The sequence below is a fragment of the Pseudophryne corroboree genome, chromosome 1 (genome assembly GCF_028390025.1).
Source record: "Pseudophryne corroboree isolate aPseCor3 chromosome 1, aPseCor3.hap2, whole genome shotgun sequence".
In the NCBI taxonomy this organism is placed as follows: domain Eukaryota; kingdom Metazoa; phylum Chordata; class Amphibia; order Anura; family Myobatrachidae; genus Pseudophryne; species Pseudophryne corroboree.
Window position 1 is genome coordinate 364730841 of NC_086444.1, and position 22190 is coordinate 364753030.

The 22190-nt window shown below is 46.8% G+C and overlaps 1 protein-coding gene and 1 pseudogene across 3 annotated transcripts in view; both read left to right on the forward strand.

The window, feature by feature from the left end:
* MMP11 (matrix metallopeptidase 11) overlaps positions 1-22190 on the forward strand; it is a 134025-nt gene that overhangs the window by 106513 nt on the left and 5322 nt on the right. For 2 of the 3 annotated variants that reach the window (XM_063912984.1, XM_063912985.1), the window contains exons 9-11: positions 16169-16426; positions 21686-21738; positions 21871-21927. In XM_063912984.1, coding sequence (XP_063769054.1) covers positions 16169-16426; positions 21686-21738; positions 21871-21927 — 368 coding nt within the window. Of the gene's footprint in view, positions 1-16168; positions 16427-21685; positions 21831-21870; positions 21928-22190 lie in introns of those variants that run through there. The other variant, XM_063912986.1, reaches the window with a different exon arrangement.
* On the forward strand, positions 18110-18229 carry LOC134949264 (5S ribosomal RNA; annotated as a pseudogene).

The window sequence follows — 22190 nt, forward strand, 5'->3', positions numbered from 1 at the left end:
CCCCCAGCGCCCTGCACCCTCAGTGACCGGAGTGTGAAGTGTGCTGAGAGCAATGGCGCACAGCTGCGGTGCTGTGCGCTACCTTAGTCTGAAGACAGGATCGTCTTCTGCCGCCGATTTCACCGGACCTCTTCGTCTCTTCTGGCTCTGTAAGGGGGACGGCGGCGCGGCTCCGGTGACCCATCCAGGCTGAACCTGTGATCGTCCCTCTGGAGCTAATGTCCAGTAGCCTAAGAAACCCGATCCACTCTGCACTCAGGTGAGTCCGTTTCTTCTCCCCTTAGTCCCACGATGCAGTGAGCCTGTTGCCAGCAGGACTCACTGAAAATAAAAAATCCTAAACTAAACTTTTATTCTAAGCAGCTCAGGAGAGCCACCTAGATTGCACCCTTCTCGGCCGGGCACAAAAATCTAACTGAGGCTTGGAGGAGGGTCATAGGGGGAGGAGCCAGTGCACACCACCTGATCCTTAAGCTTTTATTTTGTGCCCTGTCTCCTGCGGAGCCGCTATTCCCCATGGTCCTTACGGAGTCCCAGCATCCACTAGGACGTCAGAGAAATAAGAATTTACTTACCGATAATTCTATTTCTCGTAGTCCGTAGTGGATGCTGGGGACTCCGTAAGGACCATGGGGAATAGCGGCTCCGCAGGAGACTGGGCACAAAAGTAAAGCTTTAGAACTACCTGGTGTGCACTGGCTCCTCCCCCTATGACCCTCCTCCAAGCCTCAGTTAGGATACTGTGCCCGGACGAGCGTACACAATAAGGAAGGATTTTTGAATCCCGGGTAAGACTCATACCAGCCACACCAATCACACCATATAACTTGTGATCTAAACCCAGTTAACAGCATGATAACAGAGGAGCCTCTAGAAAAGATGGCTCACTACAGCAATAACCCGATTTTTTGGTAACAATAACTATGTACCAGTATTGCAGACAATCCGCACTTGGGATGGGCGCCCAGCATCCACTACGGACTACGAGAAATAGAATTATCGGTAAGTAAATTCTTATTTTCTCTGACGTCCTAGTGGATGCTGGGGACTCCGTAAGGACCATGGGGATTATACCAAAGCTCCCAAACGGGCGGGAGAGTGCGGATGACTCTGCAGCACCAAATGAGAGAACTCCAGGTCCTCCTCAGCCAGGGTATCAAATTTGTAGAATTTTACAAACGTATTTGCTCCTGACCAAGTAGCTGCTCGGCAAAGTTGTAAAGCCGAGACCCCTCGGGCAGCCGCCCAAGATGAGCCCACCTTCCTTGTGGAATGGGCTTTTACAGATTTTGGCTGTGGCAGGCCTGCCACAGAATGTGCAAGCTGAATTGTACTACAAATCCAACGAGCAATAGTCTGCTTAGAAGCAGGAGCACCCAGCTTGTTGGGTGCATACAGAATAAACAACGAGTCAGATTTTCTGACTCCAGCCGTCCTGGAAACCTATATTTCCAGGGCTCTGACAACGTCTAGCAACTTGGAGTCCTCCAAGTCCCTAGTAGCCGCAGGCACCACAATAGGTTGATTCAGGTGAAACGCTGAAAACCACCTTAGGGAGAAACTGAGGACAAGTCCTCAATTCCGCCCTGTCCGAATGGAAAATCAGATGAGGGCTTTTACAGGATAAAGCCGCCAATTCTGACACGCACCTGGCCCAGGCCAGGGCCAACAGCATGACCACTTTCCACGCGAGACATTTTAACTCCACATATTTAAGTGGTTCAAACCAATGTGACTTTTGGAACCCAAAAACTACATTTAGATCCCAAGGTGCCACTGGAGGCACAAAAGGAGGCTGTATATACAGTACCCCTTTCACAAACGTCTGAACTTCAGGGACTGAAGCTAGTTCTTTTTGGAAGAAAATTGACAGGGCCGAAATTTGAACCTTAATGGACCCCCATTTCAGGCCCATAGACACTCCTGTTTGCAGGAAATGTAGGAATCGACCTAGTTGAAAATTCCTCCGTCGGGGCCTTACTGGCCTCGCACCACGCAACATATTTTCGCCAAATGCGGTGATAATGTTTTGCGGTTATATCTTTCCTGGCTTTGATCAGGATAGGAATGACTTCATCCGGAATGCCTTTCTCCTTCAGGATCCGGCGTTCAACCGCCATGCCGTCAAACGCAGCCGCGGTAAGTCTTGGAACAGACAGGGTCCTTGCTGGAGCAGGTCCCTTTTTAGAGGTAGAGGCCACGGATCCTCCGTGAGCATCTCTTGAAGTTCCGGTTACCAAGTCCTTCTTGGCCAATCCGGAGCCACGAATATAGTGCTTACTCCTCTCCATCTTATAATTCTCAGTACCTTGGGTATGAGAGGCAGAGGAGGGAACACATACACTGACTGGTACACCCACTGTGTTACCAGAGCGTCTACAGCTATTGCCTGAGGGTCCCTTGACCTGGCGCAATACTTGTCGAGTTTTATAAACATGTGGAAGACTTCTGGGTGAAGTCCCCACTCTCCCGGGTGGAGGTCGTGTCTGCTGAGGAAGTCTGCTTCCCAGTTGTCCACTCCCGGAATGAATACTGGTGACAGTGCTATCACATGATTTTCCGCCCAGCGAAGAATCCTTGCAGCTTCTGCCATTGCCCTCCTGCTTCTTGTGTCACCCTGTCTGTTTACGTGGGTGACTGCCGTGATGTTGTCCGAATGGATCAACTCCGGGTGACCTTGAAGCAGAGGTCTTGCTGAGCTAGAGCATTGTAAATGGCCCTTAGCTTCAGGATATTTATGTGAAGTGATGTCTCCAGGCTTGACCATAAGCTCTGGAAATTCCTTCCCTGTGTGACTGCTCCCCAGCCTCGCAGGCTGGCATCCGTGGTCACCAGGACCCAGTCCTGAATGTGCGGCCTTCTAGAAGATGAGCACTCTGCAACCACCACAGGAGAGACACCCTTGTGCTTGGTGACAGGGTTATCCGCTGATGCATCTGAAGATGCGACCCGGACCATTTGTCCAGCAGGTCCCACTGGAAAGTTCTTGCGTGGAATCTGCCGAATGGGATTGCTTCGTAGGAAGCCACCATTTTTCCCAGAACCATTTCATTGATGTACTGAGACTTGGCTCGGTTATAGGAGGTTCCCGACTAGCTCGGATAACTCCCTGACTTTCTCCTCCGGGAGAAACACCTTTTTCTGGACTGTGTCCAGGATCATCCCTAGGAACAGAAGACGAGTCGTCGGAATCAGCTGCGATTTTGGAATATTGAGAATCCAATCGTGCTGCCGCAACACTACCTGAGATAGTGCTACACCGACCTCCAACTGTTCCCTGGATCTTACCCTTATCAGGGAATCGTCCAAGTAAGGGATAACTAAAATTCCCTTCCTTCGAAGGAGTATCATCATTTCGGCCATTACCTTGGTAAAGACCCAGGGTGCCGTGGACCATCCATACGGCAGCGTCTGAACTGATAGTGACAGTTCTGTACCATAAACCTGAGGTACCCTTGGTGAGAAGGGTAAATTGGGACATGAAGGTAAGCATCCTTGATGTCCCGAGACATCATGTAGTCCCCTTCTTCCAGGTTCGCAATCACTGCTCTGAGTGACTCAATCTTGAATTTGAACCTCCGTATGTAAGTGTTCAAGATTTTAGATTTAGAATCGGTCTCACCGAGCCGTCCGGCTTCGGTACCACAACAGTGTGGAATAATACCCCGTTCCCTGTTGCAGGAGGGGTACCTTGATTATCACCTGCTGGGAATACAGCTTGTGAATGGCTTCCAAAACTGCCTCCCTGTCAGAAGGAGACATCGGTAAAGCCGACTTTAGGAAACGGCGAGGGGGAGACGTCTCGAATTCCAATTTGTACCCCTGAGATATCACCTGAAGGATCCAGGGGTCTACTTGCGAGTGAGCCCACTGCGCGCTGAAATTCATTGAGACGGGCCCCCACCGTGCCTGATTCTGCTTGTAAAGCCCCAGCGTCATACTGAGGGCTTGGCAGAGGCGGGAGAGGGCTTCTGTTCCTGGGAACTGGCTGATTTCTGCAGCCTTTTTCCTCTCCCTCTTTGGAATCCGCATCACCTGACCACTGTCGTGTCCATAACCCTCTACAGGCAGAAATGGACAACGCACTTAGACTTGATGCCAGTCGGCAAATATTCCGCTGTGCATCACGCATATATAGAAGTGCATCTTTTAAATGCTCTATAGGCAATAATATACTGTCCCTATCTAGGGTATCAATATTTTCAGTCAGGGAATCCGACCACGCCAACCCAGCACTGCACATCCAGGCTGAGGCGATTGCTGGTCGCAGTATAACACCAGTATGTGTGTAAATACATTTTAGGATACCCTCCTGCTTTCTATCAGCAGGATCCTTAAGGGCGGCCATCTCAGGAGAGGGTAGAGCCCTTGTTCTTACAAGCGTGTGAGCGCTTTATCCACCCTAGGGGGTGTTTCCCAACGCACCCTAACCTCTGGCGGGAAAGGATATAATGCCAATAACATTTTAGAAATTATCAGTTGTTATCGGCGGAAACCCACGCATCATCACACACCTCATTTACATTCTCAGATTCAGGAAAACTACAGGTAGTTTTTCCTCACCGAACATAATACCCCTTTTTGGTGGTACTCGTATTATCAGAAATGTGTAAAACATTTTTCATTGCCTCAATCATGTAACGTGTGGCCCTACTGGAAGTCACATTTGTCTCTTCACCGTCGACACTGGAGTCAGTATCCGTGTCGGCGTCTATATCTGCCATCTGAGGTAACGGGCGCTTTAGAGCCCCTGACGGCCTATGAGACGTCTGGACAGGCACAAGCTGAGTAGCCGGCTGTCTCATGTCAACCACTGTCTTTTATACAGAGCTGACATTGTCACGTAATTCCTTCCAACAGTTCATCCACTCAGGTGTCGACCCCCTAGGGGGTGACATCACTATTACAGGCAATCTGCTCCGTCTCCACATCATTTTTCTCCTCATACATGTCGACACAAACGTACCGACACACAGCACACACACAGGGAATGCTCTGATAGAGGACAGGACCCCACTAGCCCTTTGGGGAGACAGAGGGAGAGTTTGCCAGCACACACCAGAGCGCTATATATATACAGGGATAACCTTATATAAGTGTTTTTCCCCTTATAGCTGCTGTATTTTTAATACTGCGCGTAATTAGTGCCCCCCTCTCTTTTTTAACCCTTTCTGTAGTGTAGTGACTGCAGGGGAGAGCCAGGGAGCTTCCCTCCAACGGAGCTGTGAGGGAAAATGGCGCCAGTGTGCTGAGGAGATAGGCTCCGCCCCCTTCTCGGCGGCCTTATCTCCCATTTTTCTGTGTATTCTGGCAGGGGTTAAATTCATCCATATAGCCCAGGAGCTATATGTGATGCATTTTTTGCCATCCAAGGTGTTTTTATTGCGTCTCAGGGCGCCCCCCCCCCAGCGCCCTGCACCCTCAGTGACCGGAGTGTGAAGTGTGCTGAGAGCAATGGCGCACAGCTGCAGTGCTGTGCGCTACCTTGTTGAAGACAGGACGTCTTCTGCCGCCGATTTTCCGGACCTCTTCTGTCTTCTGGCTCTGTAAGGGGGCCGGCGGCGCGGCTCTGGGACCTATCCATGGCTGGGCCTGTGATCGGTCCCTCTGGAGCTAATGTCCAGTAGCCTAAGAAGCCCAATCCACTCTGCACGCAGGTGAGTTCGCTTCTTCTCCCCTTAGTCCCTCGATGCAGTGAGCCTGTTGCCAGCAGGTCTCACTGAACATAAAAAACCTAAAACTAAACTTTTCACTAAGCAGCTCAGGAGAGCCACCTAGTGTGCACCCTTCTCGTTCGGGCACAAAAATCTAACTGAGGCTTGGAGGAGGGTCATAGGGGGAGGAGCCAGTGCACTCCAGGTAGTTCTAAAGCTTTACTTTTGTGCCCAGTCTCCTGCGGAGCCGCTATTCCCCATGGTCCTTACGGAGTCCCCAGCATCCACTAGGACGTCAGAGAAATTGTGTTTATATGTAATCCTCACCATCAGCTAGCTACGTGGTGATAAACAGGAGTCGCTTCTGTTTGTCCACATATTTTATGATGAGAAGCCACAAGCACTGGTTTTGCCTATTACATTGGCCATAAATAATTTGAACTGATCCTGGATCACCAACCCAGGGCACCCCAGTGTTCCACGGTACCCAGACTGGGACCCACTACTGGTATAAATTCTTCCATTAGGGTATAGTTCCCCTTGCTGCTTGAGCACTTATGTGAGAGTTACTGTACTATAGCTGCTTAATTAACAAATGCAGTATACTCAAAGATATTCTAGTAACTGCACTGCACAAACAGAGGAGAGGAAGACAGCAGGGAGTCCTCTGTGATTCGCTGTATGGATGGGCTACTGTATATTGGAGCTCCATCGTTCAGTGACATCATCACACCTATCATCAGCCTTAGACATACACAGTCCTGGGTTTCCATCAGGAGCTTTTTAAGAGAGGAGGAGGACTGTGTACAGCCTTTTGCAGCAGGGGCCCACTCCTCTCTGACCGATGCACAGGTTTTAATACTTACCTCTCTGGAGTCCCCCGGTGGTGCCATCCTTCTCCGCACTGGCAATAGAGTCTGAGCACAGACTCTATTGCGCATGCGCAAAACTCCGGAAACGCGGCGCGGCAGCCACTGTGCCATCTTTCCGGAGTTTTCAGCAGGCGCAATACAGTTTGTTCCCCCCCCCAGTGTTCAGACTCTGTTGCGCTACCGAGAATGGATGGCACCAATGGGGGACTACAGAGAGGTAAGTATTAAAGAAATGGGTGCAGTGTGTGCGGGGTGGGCCCCTCCCTGGACTTTGGGGCCCGTGTGCCCAACACACACTGCACCCATTATAGATACGCCAATGGTTTCCATGAGTCTGTACACTTTCCATACACATGAGGTCATCCTTGAGAGTCTCCCAAATGTTCCATGAGGGTGTGCCAGTGAATTTTGGAGACAAATGCATTCAACCTCAATATCTTTCCATGTGACAAACAGTGGCGCTATTGATCGGACATGGGAAGCTAATAGCAGTTGGAGACATTAGCATAAACAGAGGGGTTTAGCCTTTGTGGTCACATCTTTCTGTGGATATTAGTGTGATCATACAAGCTAGCAGGGGCGTCGGAATGGGGGGGGCAAGGGGGCAGTTCGCTCCCCCCAAACATGAGAGAGGCGCCATCCACCCGGACCCAGAAGCTGCAGCGGAGACCTTTGTGTACCGCTCAGCGAGTCTGCAAAGCAGGGAGGCACTGACCTTGAGAGGCGCTCTCCCCGCTCTGCAACTCTGCTGTATTCCGCAGCTGCTGCTAGATGCTGATAGCGCCGCTGTCTGTCATACCATTTGACAAGCGCAGCGCCTGTCAAATGGTATGACAGGAAGCGGTGCTGTCAGCGTCTAGCATGGCGCCCCAGCTGCCCTGGATAATTACATAAAAACTCCGGATTACTTGCTGCTGCCGCGTCAGGAAGTTTTGGGGCAGGACCAAGCAGAGACCTGGAATCGGGGGTTTAAGTGCTGGCAACCCCTCTGCTGATTAACCGGAAGTGGCACCCGACACCCGGACAGACTCTAGAAGGACCCTTGCAGTCTATCCCGCCCGCAAGTGCTCTCTGGCGGTGACTGCAGGAGTGAGGAGAGCGCTTCAGAACTAGAGCTCACCCGCTATAACAGGGCCGCGGAGGAGAGCTTGCATAGCAGGGATGTGCGGTGAGTCACTGCAGGACAGCCTCGCAGCACACCTGCTCCCCGCACACATAGAGACAAATGTTCCTGCCCTAGCATTCACTATTAGGGTCTGCGGGGAGCAAGGGATTGCTGTGCACCCGCATCTCCACACAGAGGTTAAAGTAGTGTAGCAGCATGTCAGGTAGCAGCTGTCGCTGGAAGAGATTCTTGCCCGCGCGGAGAGCAGCTCTGGCGGGAGACTTTACAATGTGGAGGCAGCTGGCTGGGAGCCCGGAGGAGCAGTGCCCATACCAAGGTGGGTGTCTGTGATTCTACCAACAGCGGCTCCATAGGCTTGAACTATGTGTCGGGAGGCATTGACCTGTTTGTGTGTGGTCTACTACTTATCCCTTTGTGTATGTGGCCTGGTACCGATCCCTGTTTGTGTGTGTACGCTGGTACTGATCCCTATGTGTGTGTGTTTGTGCGAGCTGGTACCGATCCCTGTGTGTGTGTGTGTGCGCGCGCGATCTGGTACCGACCCCTATATGTGTGTGTGTGTGTGAGTGCGCTGGTACCGATCCCTATGTGTGTGTGTGTGTGTGTGCACTAGTACCGATAGGCATGCCGTTAGGTGAAGCTAGACACGCCCTCTAGGTGGGGCATGGACCCTCCCATAGTGATGAGGTGCGCCGCATACAACATTATCAGGTCATCTAGAATCTCCCTGAAACTACTTTTCAAAAGTAGGCAAGTATGAATTAACTGTGTTGGTTTTAAAAGAAATTTAATAGAAATAAATAGAACCACACAAATAACATGTATGTGTGTGTATGTGTATGTGTGTGTATGTATATGTGTGTATATATATATATATATATATATATATATATATATATATATATATATATATATATATATATATATAATAAGAATTTACTTACCGATAATTCTATTTCTCGGAGTCCGTAGTGGATGCTGGGGTTCCTGAAAGGACCATGGGGAATAGCGGCTCCGCAGGAGACAGGGCACAAAAAGTAAAGCTTTACGATCAGGTGGTGTGTACTGGCTCCTCCCCCCATGACCCTCCTCCAAGCCTCAGTTAGGTACTGTGCCCGGACGAGCGTACACAATAAGGAAGGATTTATGAATCCCGGGTAAGACTCATACCAGCCACACCAATCACACCGTACAACCTGTGATCTAAACCCAGTTAACAGTATGATAACAGCGGAGCCTCTGAAAAGATGGCTCACAACAATAATAACCCGATTTTTGTAACTATGTACAAGTAATGCAGATAATCCGCACTTGGGATGGGCGCCCAGCATCCACTACGGACTCCGAGAAATAGAATTATCGGTAAGTAAATTCTTATTTTCTCTATCGTCCTAGTGGATGCTGGGGTTCCTGAAAGGACCATGGGGATTATACCAAAGCTCCCAAACGGGCGGGAGAGTGCGGATGACTCTGCAGCACCGAATGAGAGAACTCCAGGTCCTCCTTAGCCAGGGTATCAAATTTGTAGAATTTTACAAACGTGTTCTCCCCCGACCACGTAGCCGCTCGGCAGAGTTGTAATGCCGAGACCCCTCGGGCAGCCGCCCAAGAAGAACCCACCTTCCTTGTGGAGTGGGCTTTTACCGATTTTGGCTGTGGCAGGCCTGCCACAGAATGTGCAAGCTGAATCGTACTACAAATCCAGCGAGCAATAGTCTGCTTAGACGCAGGAGCGCCCAACTTGTTGGGAGCATATAGTATAAACAGCGAGTCAGATTTCCTGACTCCAGCTGTCCTTGAAATGTATATTTTTAAAGCTCTGACAACGTCCAACAACTTGGAGTCCTCCAAGTCGCTTGTAGCCGCAGGCACCACAATAGGTTGGTTCATGTAAAAAACAGAAAACCCCTTAAGGAGAAATTGAGGACGAGCCCTCAATTCTGCCCTGTCAGAATGAAAAATTAAGTAAGGGCTTTTATATGATAAAGCCGCCCATTCTGACACACGCCTAGGTTGGTTCAGATGAAATGCTGACATCACCTTAGGGAGAAAATGCGGACGAGTCCGCAGTTCTGCCCTGTCCGAATGGAAAATCAGATATGGGCTTTTGTAAGATAAAGCTGCCAGTTCTGACACTCTCCTGGCCGAAGCCAGGGCTAGTAGCATGGTCACTTTCCATGTGAGATATTTCAAATCCACAGTTTTTAGTGGTTCAAACCAATGAGATTTGAGAAAGTCCAAAACAACATTGAGATCCCACGGTGCCACTGGAGGCACCACAGGGGGCTGTATATGCAGCACTCCCTTAACAAAAGTCTGGACTTCAGGAACTGAAGCCAATTCTTTTTGGAAGAAAATCGACAGGGCCGAAATTTGAACCTTAATAGATCCCAATTTGAGACCCATAGACAATCCTGATTGCAGGAAATGTAGGAATCGACCCAGTTGAAATTCCTCCGTCGGAGCACTCCGATCCTCGCACCACGCAACATATTTTCGCCAAATGCGGTGATAATATTGCGCGGTTACTTCCTTCCTTGCTTTAATCAAAGTAGGAATGACTTCTTCCGGCATGCCTTTTTCCTTTAGGATCCGGCGTTCAACCGCCATGCCGTCAAACGCAGCCGCGGTAAGTCTTGAAACAGACAGGGACCCTGCTGAAGCAAGTCCCTTCTCAGAGGTAGAGGCCACGGATCTTCCGTGATCATCTCTTGAAGTTCCGGGTACCAAGTCCTTCTTGGCCAATCCGGAACCACTAGTATCGTTCTTACGCCTCTTTGCCGTATAATTCTCAATACTTTTGGTATGAGAGGCAGAGGAGGAAACACATACACCGACTGGTACACCCAAGGCGTTACCAGCGCGTCCACAGCTATTGCCTGCGGATCTCTTGACCTGGCGCAATACCTGTCCAGTTTTTTGTTGAGGCGAGACGCCATCATGTCCACCATTGGTCTTTCCCAACGGGTTACCAGCATGTGGAAAACTTCTGGATGAAGTCCCCACTCTCCCGGGTGAAGGTCGTGTCTGCTGAGGAAGTCTGCTTCCCAGTTGTCCACTCCCGGGATGAACACTGCTGACAGTGCTATCACATGATTCTCTGCCCAGCGAAGAATCCTTGCAGCTTCTGCCATTGCACTCCTGCTTCTTGTGCCGCCCTGTCTGTTCACATGGGCGACTGCCGTGATGTTGTCCGACTGGATCAACACCGGTTTTCCTTGAAGCAGAGGTTCTGCCTGGCTTAGAGCATTGTAGATTGCTCTTAGTTCCAGAATGTTTATGTGAAGAGACGTTTCCAGGCTCGACCACACGCCCTGGAAGTTTCTTCCTTGTGTGACTGCTCCCCAGCCTCTCAGGCTGGCGTCCGTGGTCACCAGGATCCAATCCTGTATGCCGAATCTGCGGCCCTCCAATAGATGAGCACTCTGCAACCACCACAGAAGAGATACCCTTGTCCTTGGAGACAGGGTTATCCGCTGGTGCATCTGAAGATGCGACCCTGACCATTTGTCCAACAGATCCCTCTGGAAAATTCTTGCGTGGAATCTGCCGAATGGAATTGCTTCGTAAGAAGCCACCATTTTTCCCAGGACTCTTGTGCATTGATGTACAGACACCTTTCCTGGTTTTAGGAGGTTCCTGACAAGCTCGGATAACTCCTTGGCTTTTTCCTCCGGGAGAAAAACCTTTTTCTGAACCGTGTCCAGAATCATCCCTAGGAACAGCAGACGTGTTGTCGGAATTAACTGGGATTTTGGAATATTCAGAATCCACCCGTGCTGTTTTAGCACTTCTTGAGACAGTGCTAATCCCATCTCTAGCTGTTCTCTGGACCTTGCCCTTATTAGGAGATCGTCCAAGTATGGGATAATTAATACGCCTTTTCTTCGAAGAAGAATCATCATCTCGGCCATTACCTTGGTAAAGACCCGAGGTGCCGTGGACAATCCGAACGGCAGCGTCTGAAACTGATAGTGACAGTTCTGTACGACGAACCTGAGGTACCCCTGGTGTGAGGGGTAAATTGGAACGTGGAGATACGCATCCTTGATGTCCAAGGATACCATAAAGTCCCCTTCTTCCAGGTTCGCTATCACTGCTCTGAGTGACTCCATCTTGAACTTGAACTTCTTTATGTACAGGTTCAAGGATTTCAGATTTAGAATAGGTCTTACCGAGCCATCCGGCTTCGGTACCACAAATAGAGTGGAATAATACCCCTTTCCTTGTTGTAAAAGGGGTATCTTGACTATCACCTGCTGAGAGTACAGCTTGTGAATGGCTTCCAAGACCGTCACCCTGTCGGAGGGGGACGTTGGTAAAGCAGACTTCAGGAAACGGCGAGGTGGATCCGTCTCTAGTTCCAACCTGTACCCCTGAGATATTATCTGCAGGATCCAGGGATCTACCTGCGAGTGAGCCCACTGCGCGCTGAAATTCTTGAGACGACCCCCCACCGCCCCCGAGTCCGCTTGAGAAGCCCCAGCCTCATGCTGAGGCTTTTGTAGAAGCGGGGGAGGGCTTCTGTTCCTGGGAAGGAGCTGCCTGTTGCTGTCTCTTCCCCCTTCCTCTGCCTCGTGGCAGATATGAATATCCCTTTGCTCTCTTGTTTTTAAAGGAACGAAAGGGCTGCGGTTGAAAAGTCGGTGTCTTTTTCTGTTGGGGAGTGACTTGAGGTAAAAAGGTGGATTTCCCGGCTGTAGCCGTGGCCACCAAATCCGATAGACCGACACCAAATAACTCCTCCCCTTTATACGGCAAAACTTCCATATGCCGTTTTGAGTCCGCATCGCCTGACCACTGTCGCGTCCATAAACTTCTTCTGGCCGAAATGGGCATAGCACTTACCCGTGATGCCAGTGTGCAGATATCCCTCTGTGCATCACGCATATAAAGAAATGCATCCTTTATTTGCTCTAAAGACAGTAAAACATTGTCCCTATCCAGGGTATCAATATTTTCAATCAGGGACTCTGACCAAGCTACCCCAGCACTGCACATCCAGGCTGTCGCTATAGCTGGTCGTAGTATAACACCTGTATGTGTGTATATACTTTTTTGGATATTTTCCATCCTCCTATCTGCTGGATCTTTAAGTGCGGCCGTCTCAGGAGAGGGTAACGCCACTTGTTTTGATAAGCGTGTGAGCGCCTTGTCCACCCTAGGAGGTGTTTCCCAGCGCGCCCTAACCTCTGGCGGGAAAGGGTATAAAGCCAATAACTTCTTTGAAATTAGCATTTTTTTATCGGGGGCAACCCACGCTTCATCACACACCTCATTTAATTCATCTGATTCAGGAAAAACTATAGGTAGTTTTTTCACACCCCACATGATACCCTGTTTTGTGGTACCTGTAGTATCAGCAATATGTAACGCCTCCTTCATTGCCAAAATCATATAACGTGTGGCCCTACTAGAAAATACGGTTGATTCGTCACCGTCGCCACTGGAATCAGTGCCTGTGTCTGGGTCTGTGTCGACCGACTGAGGCAAAGGGCGTTTTACAGCCCCTGACGGTGTTTGAGGCGCCTGGACAGGCACTAATTGATTGTCCGGCCGTCTCATGTCGTCAAACGACTGCTTTAGCGTGTTGACACTATCCCGTAATTCCATAAATAAAGGCATCCATTCTGGTGTCGACCCCCTAGGAGGTGACATCCCCATATTTGGCAATTGCTCCGCCTCCACACCAATATCGTCCTCATACATGTCGACACACACGTACCGACACACAGCAGACACACAGGGAATGCTCTTAACGAAGACAGGACCCCACTAGCCCTTTGGGGAGACAGAGGGAGAGTTTGCCAGCACACACCAAAAGCGCTATATATGACAGGGATAGCCTTATAATAAGTGCTCCCTGTATAGCTGCTTTAATAATATAGTTTTGCCACAATTTTGCCCCCCCTCTCTTGTTTTACCCTGTTTCTGTAGTGCAGTGCAGGGGAGAGCCTGGGAGCCTTCCTGACCAGCGGAGCTGTGTGAGGAAAATGGCGCTGTGTGCTGAGGAGATAGGCCCCGCCCCTTTTTCGGCGGGCTCGTCTCCCGCTCTTTAGTGGATTCTGGCAGGGGTTAAATATCTCCATATAGCCCCCGGAGGCTATATGTGAGGTATTTTTAGCCAAAAAAGGTTTTCATTTGCCTCCCAGGGCGCCCCCCTCCCAGCGCCCTGCACCCTCAGTGACTGCCGTGTGAAGTGTGCTGAGAGGAAAATGGCGCACAGCTGCAGTGCTGTGCGCTACCTTAAGAAGACTGAGGAGTCTTCTGCCGCCGATTCTGGACCTCTTCTCGTTTCAGCATCTGCAAGGGGGCCGGCGGCGAGGCTCCGGTGACCATCCAGGCTGTACCTGTGATCGTCCCTCTGGAGCTAATGTCCAGTAGCCAAGAAGCCAATCCATCCTGCACGCAGGTGAGTTCACTTCTTCTCCCCTAAGTCCCTCGTTGCAGTGATCCTGTTGCCAGCAGGACTCACTGTAAAATAAAAAACCTAAGCTAAACTTTTCTAAGCAGCTCTTTAGGAGAGCCACCTAGATTGCACCCTTCTCGGCCGGGCACAAAAATCTAACTGAGGCTTGGAGGAGGGTCATGGGGGGAGGAGCCAGTACACACCACCTGATCGTAAAGCTTTACTTTTTGTGCCCTGTCTCCTGCGGAGCCGCTATTCCCCATGGTCCTTTCAGGAACCCCAGCATCCACTAGGACGATAGAGAAATATATATATATATAATAAAATAAAATCGGCATCAATGTGAATAAGTATTTAATGAATAACAGTAGGGGGGTGGGTTTGGGTGGCAGGTAGGAGGTGTTTGGGCTGTACTTGGCATAATGTGTTTAAGCAGCTCTACCTGGCATTACTGTATCGTAATGTGTATAAGGGCCTCTGCTGTGGTGTATTGTGTATAAGGGGCTCTGCTGTGTGATGTACTGTGTATAAGGGTACTACTGTGCGCTGTACTGTGACTAACGGACGCTATTGTGTGGTGAAATGTGAGTAGCGGACGCTACTGTGCAGTGTAATGTGAGTAATGGACGCCACTGTGTGCTGTAATGTGAGTAACGGACGCCACTGTGCGTTGAAATCTGACTAACAGACGCTATTGTGCAGTGTACTACAGTGGGCTTTTTGTGTATAAGGGGCACTACTTTGGGCATTGAGAAGACACTACTATGTGGTGTAATGTGAATCAGGTTCACAATGTGCTGTGTAATGTGAATAAGATTGTGCTATGTGTGGCGTAATTTGAATTGGTATTGTGTGGACATGCCCCTTCCTTTTGAGACCACACCCCTTCGGCGTGTACTATCCCTTTATTAAATATGGGAGGCAGGGCACAAATTTATAGTTTGCAGGGGGGCTCCGAACACCCTAGCAACCGGCCCTGGTGTAAAGTAACAGTGGTGCCGGACGCACTGCTGCTAATACAGTGCGCGCAGTGCTGAAGCAGCCTGCGCCTGCCCCGTGTGCTCCGCCCCCATCACATCTACTGTAGTGTCTGCGCTCTGCAGGGACGTGCTGCCACCGGTGACAACAGAGGTAAGCAGCAGTATAGCTGTTTTCCCGGGGGAAAGGGGTAGGGAAAAGGAGCAGAAGAGGAGGAGATGCTCTACCAGAATAAAGACCTCTAGCACAGAGCTGCGGTTACCTAGCGTAATGTGTATAATGGGCTCTACCTGGCGTAATGTGTATAAGCTGCTCTACCTGGCATAATGTGTACAAGGTGCCACTCACTCCTAGCTACTCTATAGAGTTCCGTACAGGTACAAGTGACCTGTCTAAGGTGTCCAGAAGTTAGGGGCGCCAAACTGAGATTTTATCTTGCACCCCCCAACCAAAAAACGTTCTGACCCCCCTGCAAGCTAGGGCAGGTCTGTGGATCTGCTTGCATTCTTAGCCCTTTGCTTTGTGTCTGCACACTGGAGCCTCCGTGTGTCATATTAGCCCTGAGGCACAGCAGATATTGAAGCATCTTTCAACTCCTGATACAACTAACTCCCTGCACTCAACTGCCCTATGAAGCAGCAAACCTCAGGGCACAATATTTCATATATGGTAGCAGAGGATACGGGCACTGACAGTCAGGTAGTAGACACAGGGTGCTCAAGGCGCAGAGGGAAAGACACTCACACTACTGTATATAAATATATTTAAATAAATTGAAAAATTGTATTCTGTTGATATTATACAGATTCACTTGAATTAATCCATTCTTAATATGCTTCCGGATTTAGAAAATAATACCCGTCGTTGGAAGCCCATAGTTGACTTCTATATTTTTCAGCAATAATATAAAACAATAGTTAAGGACAGTATTTATGTAATATTATCTAAATGTATCTGGTTAGTCTAAGATTAATATAAACTTTTCCGTATTTATATATATATATAATATAAATATACATATATACAAAAAGGGCTCCAAGTGCTAAACTAAAGTGTTACACAAAAGAAGGATATGCATTATTGTTTCAGATACAGTGACATTGTCATTTTCCTGTATATTGTCTCCTAGGCTCGCAGTATTGGATTTTTGATGGAAAGCTACAAGCCACAGGTCCTTTCCAGATCTCAGACCTTGGATTGTCTGTGCCCAGTATTGATGCCACCTTTCTGTGGGGCACGGATAAGAACAAAAAAACATACTTATTCAGAGGAGCAGAATATTGGCGCCTCAACACCGAAATGCGTCAAGTAGATGGACACTCTCGCAGTATGGGTGATTGGAGAGGGGTGCCTACAGGCATCAATGCTGCCTTCCAGGATGAGCAGGGTAAGACTACCTAACCTACTGTTACTATGATAATAAGGGTAAATACAAAGAGAAAAGAAAGTAATAGACTCTTGTTGGGGAGAACTCTATTCCAGACAAATTAATGTATTATATTATATAAATATATAAATGCTGATAAAATCAAATAAACTTGAAATATATCATATTAAAATTAGTGAGTCCCAATGTTTTCAAAGAAGATTGCGAAATTATGAATAATAATACACACTGTATAGCTAAAAGCTATGATAAACAATAAGCCGGATTCCTTATATAGAGAAAATTATAATATCACTATATATTCACTTGAAAGGTATCCTTATATTGGGAAGTGTATGACCATCATTTATCCTGCATGAAATATTTAAGAAAAGATTATCGCAGGGGATTGAATCATAGGTCACAAGCCAAAATGCTGGATATATCAGACTTCTCTGCAGTGCTCCCTATTGGTGACTACTAGGTACAGCATGCAGTAATTAATTGCAGTACCAGGGTGTTCCAAGGCTGTCTCCCATCCAAGTACTGACCTGGCCCTCCACTGTTTGGCTTCCAAGATTAGATGAGATTGGGCATCTCCAGTGGAGTATGTCCGCAAATACTGTGCTTAAACATTTTGTCACTGTAATCGGATACCTATGAGCACTCCAAATCAGTAGGCGTGTGTTATTAAATACATGGTCATAACACGTTTTGGGTCTCAAATATCACATTTGGAAAAATGACAAAATCCCTATGCCTTATTGGGCCAGGGGTGGGGCACTTTGAGGGAAAACAGTGTGTTTTCATAAACAGTCAAGTGTGCAGAAAATACAGGAGCTGATAGTATACGCCTCACAAAACACTGATAAATCACACTGTAAAATATATCCTTGTGGATAAAATAGTCAAAATATGGATACCACACAAAAAGCAATAGGTGCCACTTATATCCTTAAAATTAAATCAGGATAAGTCGGCCATTGCTATTTTCATATAGAATATCAGTTCAAATATTCCTTCAATAGGAGTGTGATAAAGCAGCCTGTGCTAGTAACATGTAATAGTAAATGCCACAAAGATGAAAGTTCACAAAGAAATCTACCAAAGTCCCTGTGTGTAATTTTGGTATCTCACTTCTGCTTTTCTTCCATCTTGCCCAACTGTATAGGATGGAGAATGAGAGAGTGAGAAAACCAAACACAGCAGGTTAGAAAGAGAAAAAGTCGAGCTGTCAAGTATGCAATGTCTGACATAGAAGGTCCTGTTGCTTATGCATTGCAGGACTCATATAATGTAAATCATACAACATACGGCATGCCCTTGAAGAGATAACAATAAGTGCATATTATATTGTTTAAATTGTGCACACTAATGTGTGATTATATGACACTTGTAATTAACAAAATAGAGTATCTCTCAAGTTAGTATCAAAACAGCTGGGCTTGTTATAAATCACCAACAAAGTTATACATAGCAAGTCACCGTGTCTCCAAACACACTTGACTGTTTATGAAAACACACTGTTTTCCCTCTAAGTGGCCCTCCCCTGGCCCAATAAGGCATATGGATTTTGTCATTTTTCCAAATGTGATATTTGAGACCCAAAACGTGTTATGATCATGTATTTAATAACACACGCCTACTGATTTGAAGTGCTCATAGGTATCCGAATACCATGACAAAAGGTTTAAGCGCAGTACTGTATGCGGACATACCCCACTGGAGATGCCCAATCTCATCTGATCTTGGAAGCCAAGCAGTGGAGGGCCGGGTCAGTACTTGGATGGGAGACCACCTTGGAACACCCTTGTACTGCAATGGCAATTAATGAAGTAATTTAATTAATACAAATCAGTTTTTCCAGACAATAATTATCACAAGTACATTACATCTTCTTAAACCTGTGCGGTTTTCCCTACTACCACTGTCTAGGGTATTCAATTATCCGCAAATTCGCGGCAATTTTTCGCCCGAAAATTTTTCGCGGCAATCGGCCGAAAATTGCCGCGAAAACGCTCCATTTTTCGACCTATTCAATTCCGACCGGGTTTCACGTGAAAATTCTTGCAGTGAAAAGTGCAGGTGAAAATGGGGAAATCAGCCTGTACCCCAAAAAATGCTAAACTAACATAGGAAAACAGAAGAGAAGTGTGTTAGAGATCACATTAGAGAGTTTTTGGGGACTTAAATTGTGTGAAATGGCGGTTATATGCATTTTTTTTTTAAATGCAAAAAAATGATAGAAAGCAAGTTTTTTTGAGCAAAATAAATGCTCTCACTAAATTTGGGGTACATGAAAATGGGTATAAGTATATATTTGGGTCATTTTAGGGTACTTTAAAAAAAAAGTGGAAACAGACCGATTACTCACATCTGCAAGCCTAAAAAACACCTGTCCCACTCATAAAGCACCCCAATATACCTGTCCCATACCTTGAACCCCAATTTCCATCACTTTTTACTTTTTCACCCCAAAAATTACATGTCATTATTGGCCAATTAAAAATAATTAAAAACTTCAACGTGCCTAATTAGTCATAAAGGGGGGTGTCCCAGGAGTTCTGTACCATATCCAAACATTTTTACCTTAAAATAGTGACTTTTCCCAACTTTTCACCTGCTTCAGAGAAGGTGAAGTGAAATTAGTGAAAACATGATCACCGATAAATTTTCCAGGATAATTGAATAGGCTGTAATTGCATTTCATGTGAAAAGTCCGGTTTTTCACCCGAAAACCGGACTTTTCACGTGAAAAGTCCGTTATCACTGCTAATTGAATATGGCCCTGTGTATGATAATAAGAGCTCTTAATAGCATTTGTCAAGAGGTCAGTAACTGTATTCTACAGATGCCTTTATAAAAGAGTTTTGCAATCCAGTAAAATGTGTTTATATGATTTCAAACTTCACCAAATTTGTTTATAACATTTGAATGATTCATTTTAATCTCCTAGCAACGTTAACAGAGAGGGACATGCGGTGAGGTAAATGGCTCAGGAGGCACTGGCTAGTACAAGAGCCAGATTTACACACAATATATGAGCCAAAGGGTTAATGTGGGCGTTATGCAAAGGTGCAGAGGTATAAACCCTTGGAAATTTGGTGAGTTTTGATCAGATAAGTGCAGAAAAAGCATTGCCTCATCTGTCACAGACTTTTTACTTCAGAGTTTTGACTATAAAAATAGAATAATACAAAGAAGATACTTCTAACATATTTATATTTTTCATATACAGTGCATCCAGAAAGTATTCACAGCGCTTCACTTTTTCCACATATTTTTATGTTACAGCCTTATTCCAAAATGGAATAAATTACCCCATAATCACAATGGCCCTCATTCCGAGTTGATCGGTCGGTATTTTTCATCGCATCGCAACGAAAATCCGCTTAGTACGCATGCGCAATATTCGCACTGCGACTGCGCCAAGTAATTTAACAATGAAGATAGTATTTTTACTCACGGCTTTTTCATCGCTCCGGCGATCGTAATGTGATTGACAGGAAATGGGTGTTACTGGGCGGAAACACAGCGTTTTATGGGCGTGTGGATGAAAACGCTACCGTTTCCGGAAAAAACGCAGGAGTGGCTGGAGAAACGGAGGAGTGGCTGGGCGAACGCTGGGTGTGTTTGTGACGTCAAACCAGGAACGACAAGCACTGAACTGATCGCACAGGCAGAGTAAGGTTGAAGTTACTCAGAAACTGCAAAGTAGTTTGTAAACGCAATATTGCGAATACATCGGTCGCAATTTTAAGAAGCTAAGATACACTCCCAGTAGGCGTAGGCTTAGCGTGTGTAACTCTGCTAAATTCGCCTTGCGACCGATCAACTCGGAAGGAGGGCCAATGTGAAAACTTTTTTTGAGATTTTTGGAAATGTATTAAAAATAAAAAATCACATGTACATAAGTATTCACAGCCTTTGCTCAATACTTTGTTGATTCACCTTTGGCAGCAATTACAGCCACAAGTCTTTTTGAATATGATGCCACAAGCTTAGCACACCTATCTTTGGGCATTTTTCGCCCATTTCTCTTTGCAGCACCTCTCAAGTTCCATCAGGTTGGATGGGAAGCGTCGGTGCACTGCCATTTTCAGATCTCTCCAGAGATGTTCAATCGGATTCAAGTCTGGGCTCTGGCTGGGCCACTCAAAGACATTCACAGAGTTGTCCTGAAGCCACTCCTTTGATATAGCTTAGGGTTGTTGTCCTGCTGAAAGATGAACTGTCGCTCCAGTCTGAGGGCAAGAGCGCTCTGGAGCAGGTTTTCAACCAGGATGTCCTGATTAGTCTCCCAGTTCCTGCCGCTGAAAAACATCTCCACAGCACGATGCTGCCACCACCATGCTTCACTGTAGGGATGGTATTGGCCTGGTGATGAGCGGTGCCAGGTTTCCTCCAAACATGACACTTGGCATTCACGCCAAAGAGTTCAATCTTTGTCTCATCAGACCAGAGAATTTTGTTTCTCATGGTCTGAGAGTCCTTCAGGTGCATTTTAGCAAACTCCAGGTGGCCTGCCATGTGCTTTTTACTTCCGTGTTGCCACTCTACCATACAGGCCTGATTGGTAGATTGCTGCAGAGATGGAGATGGTTGTCCTTCTGGAAGGTTCTCCACTCTCCACAGAGGAATGCTGTAGCTCTGACAGAGTGACCATCGGGTTCTTGGTCACCTCCCTGACTAGGGCCCTTCTCCCCCGATCACTCAGTTTAGACGGTCGGCCAGCTCTAGGAAGCTCTAGGAAGAGTCCTGGTGGTTCCGAACTTCTTCCGTTTACAGGATGATGGAGGCCACTTGAGCTTCATGGCAAAGGCTGTGAATACTTATGTACACGTGATTTCTTCATTTTTTATTTATAATAAATTTGCAAAAATCAAAAAAAAAATAACTTTTTTCCACTTTGTTATTATGGGGTATTGTGTGTAGAGTTTTGAGGGAAAAAAATAATTTATTCCATTTTGGAATAAGGCTGTAATATAAGAAAATGTGGAAAAAGTGAAGCGCTGTGAATACTTTCTGGATGCACTGTACTTTTACAGTCAAAACTCAGACGCTGATGTCAATATGACAGGAAAGGCTCTGCCTCACCCCACGGCAAGTCACTGGTACAGATACAAAACTGTACTTAAGATTGTTTTTCAATGAGTTACAAACAGTCCCATATCAACAATATTGATATAAGTTTTCATGATAATCATATTTATGTACAATACTAATGTTATATTTTCGTAGTACTTTTTATGTCAATCCCTTGACTTTTGCTCTCTGTAGGTTTTGCTTACTTTTTGCGGGGACGATACTACTGGAAGTTTGATCCAGTACAGGTACGAGTACTAGAGGGTTATCCACATCTGGTCAGCAAGGATTTCTTCAACTGCTCAGAGATATCTTCATCTGTCAACGCACTACAATGAAGTTTGGCAACTGTCTGAAAAATTTAATCTTTTCACCAATAGATTTCTCAAGCAACACTCCTTTACCTCTCTGTCCACGCATTCTGCCAGAGCCTTGAGGTAACTCCACGGCCCCAGGTTCCATACTACACTGTAAAAAGCATAATTTTTCCATTAGATTTTAGCCTGATTATACTTTTTGTATAGTAACGACTTTCTCTCACAGCAGAATAGTGTCATTTTATCATACATCCAATTTAGTAAGCAACTATACTGCAAGTCATTGACTTGTTAGAAGGCCAAACACCTACTGTAGCATGACGTGTCTATGAATAAAGCATTTGGAGGTTTGTATCAACCTCTGCGCCAAGTCGAGGGAATAA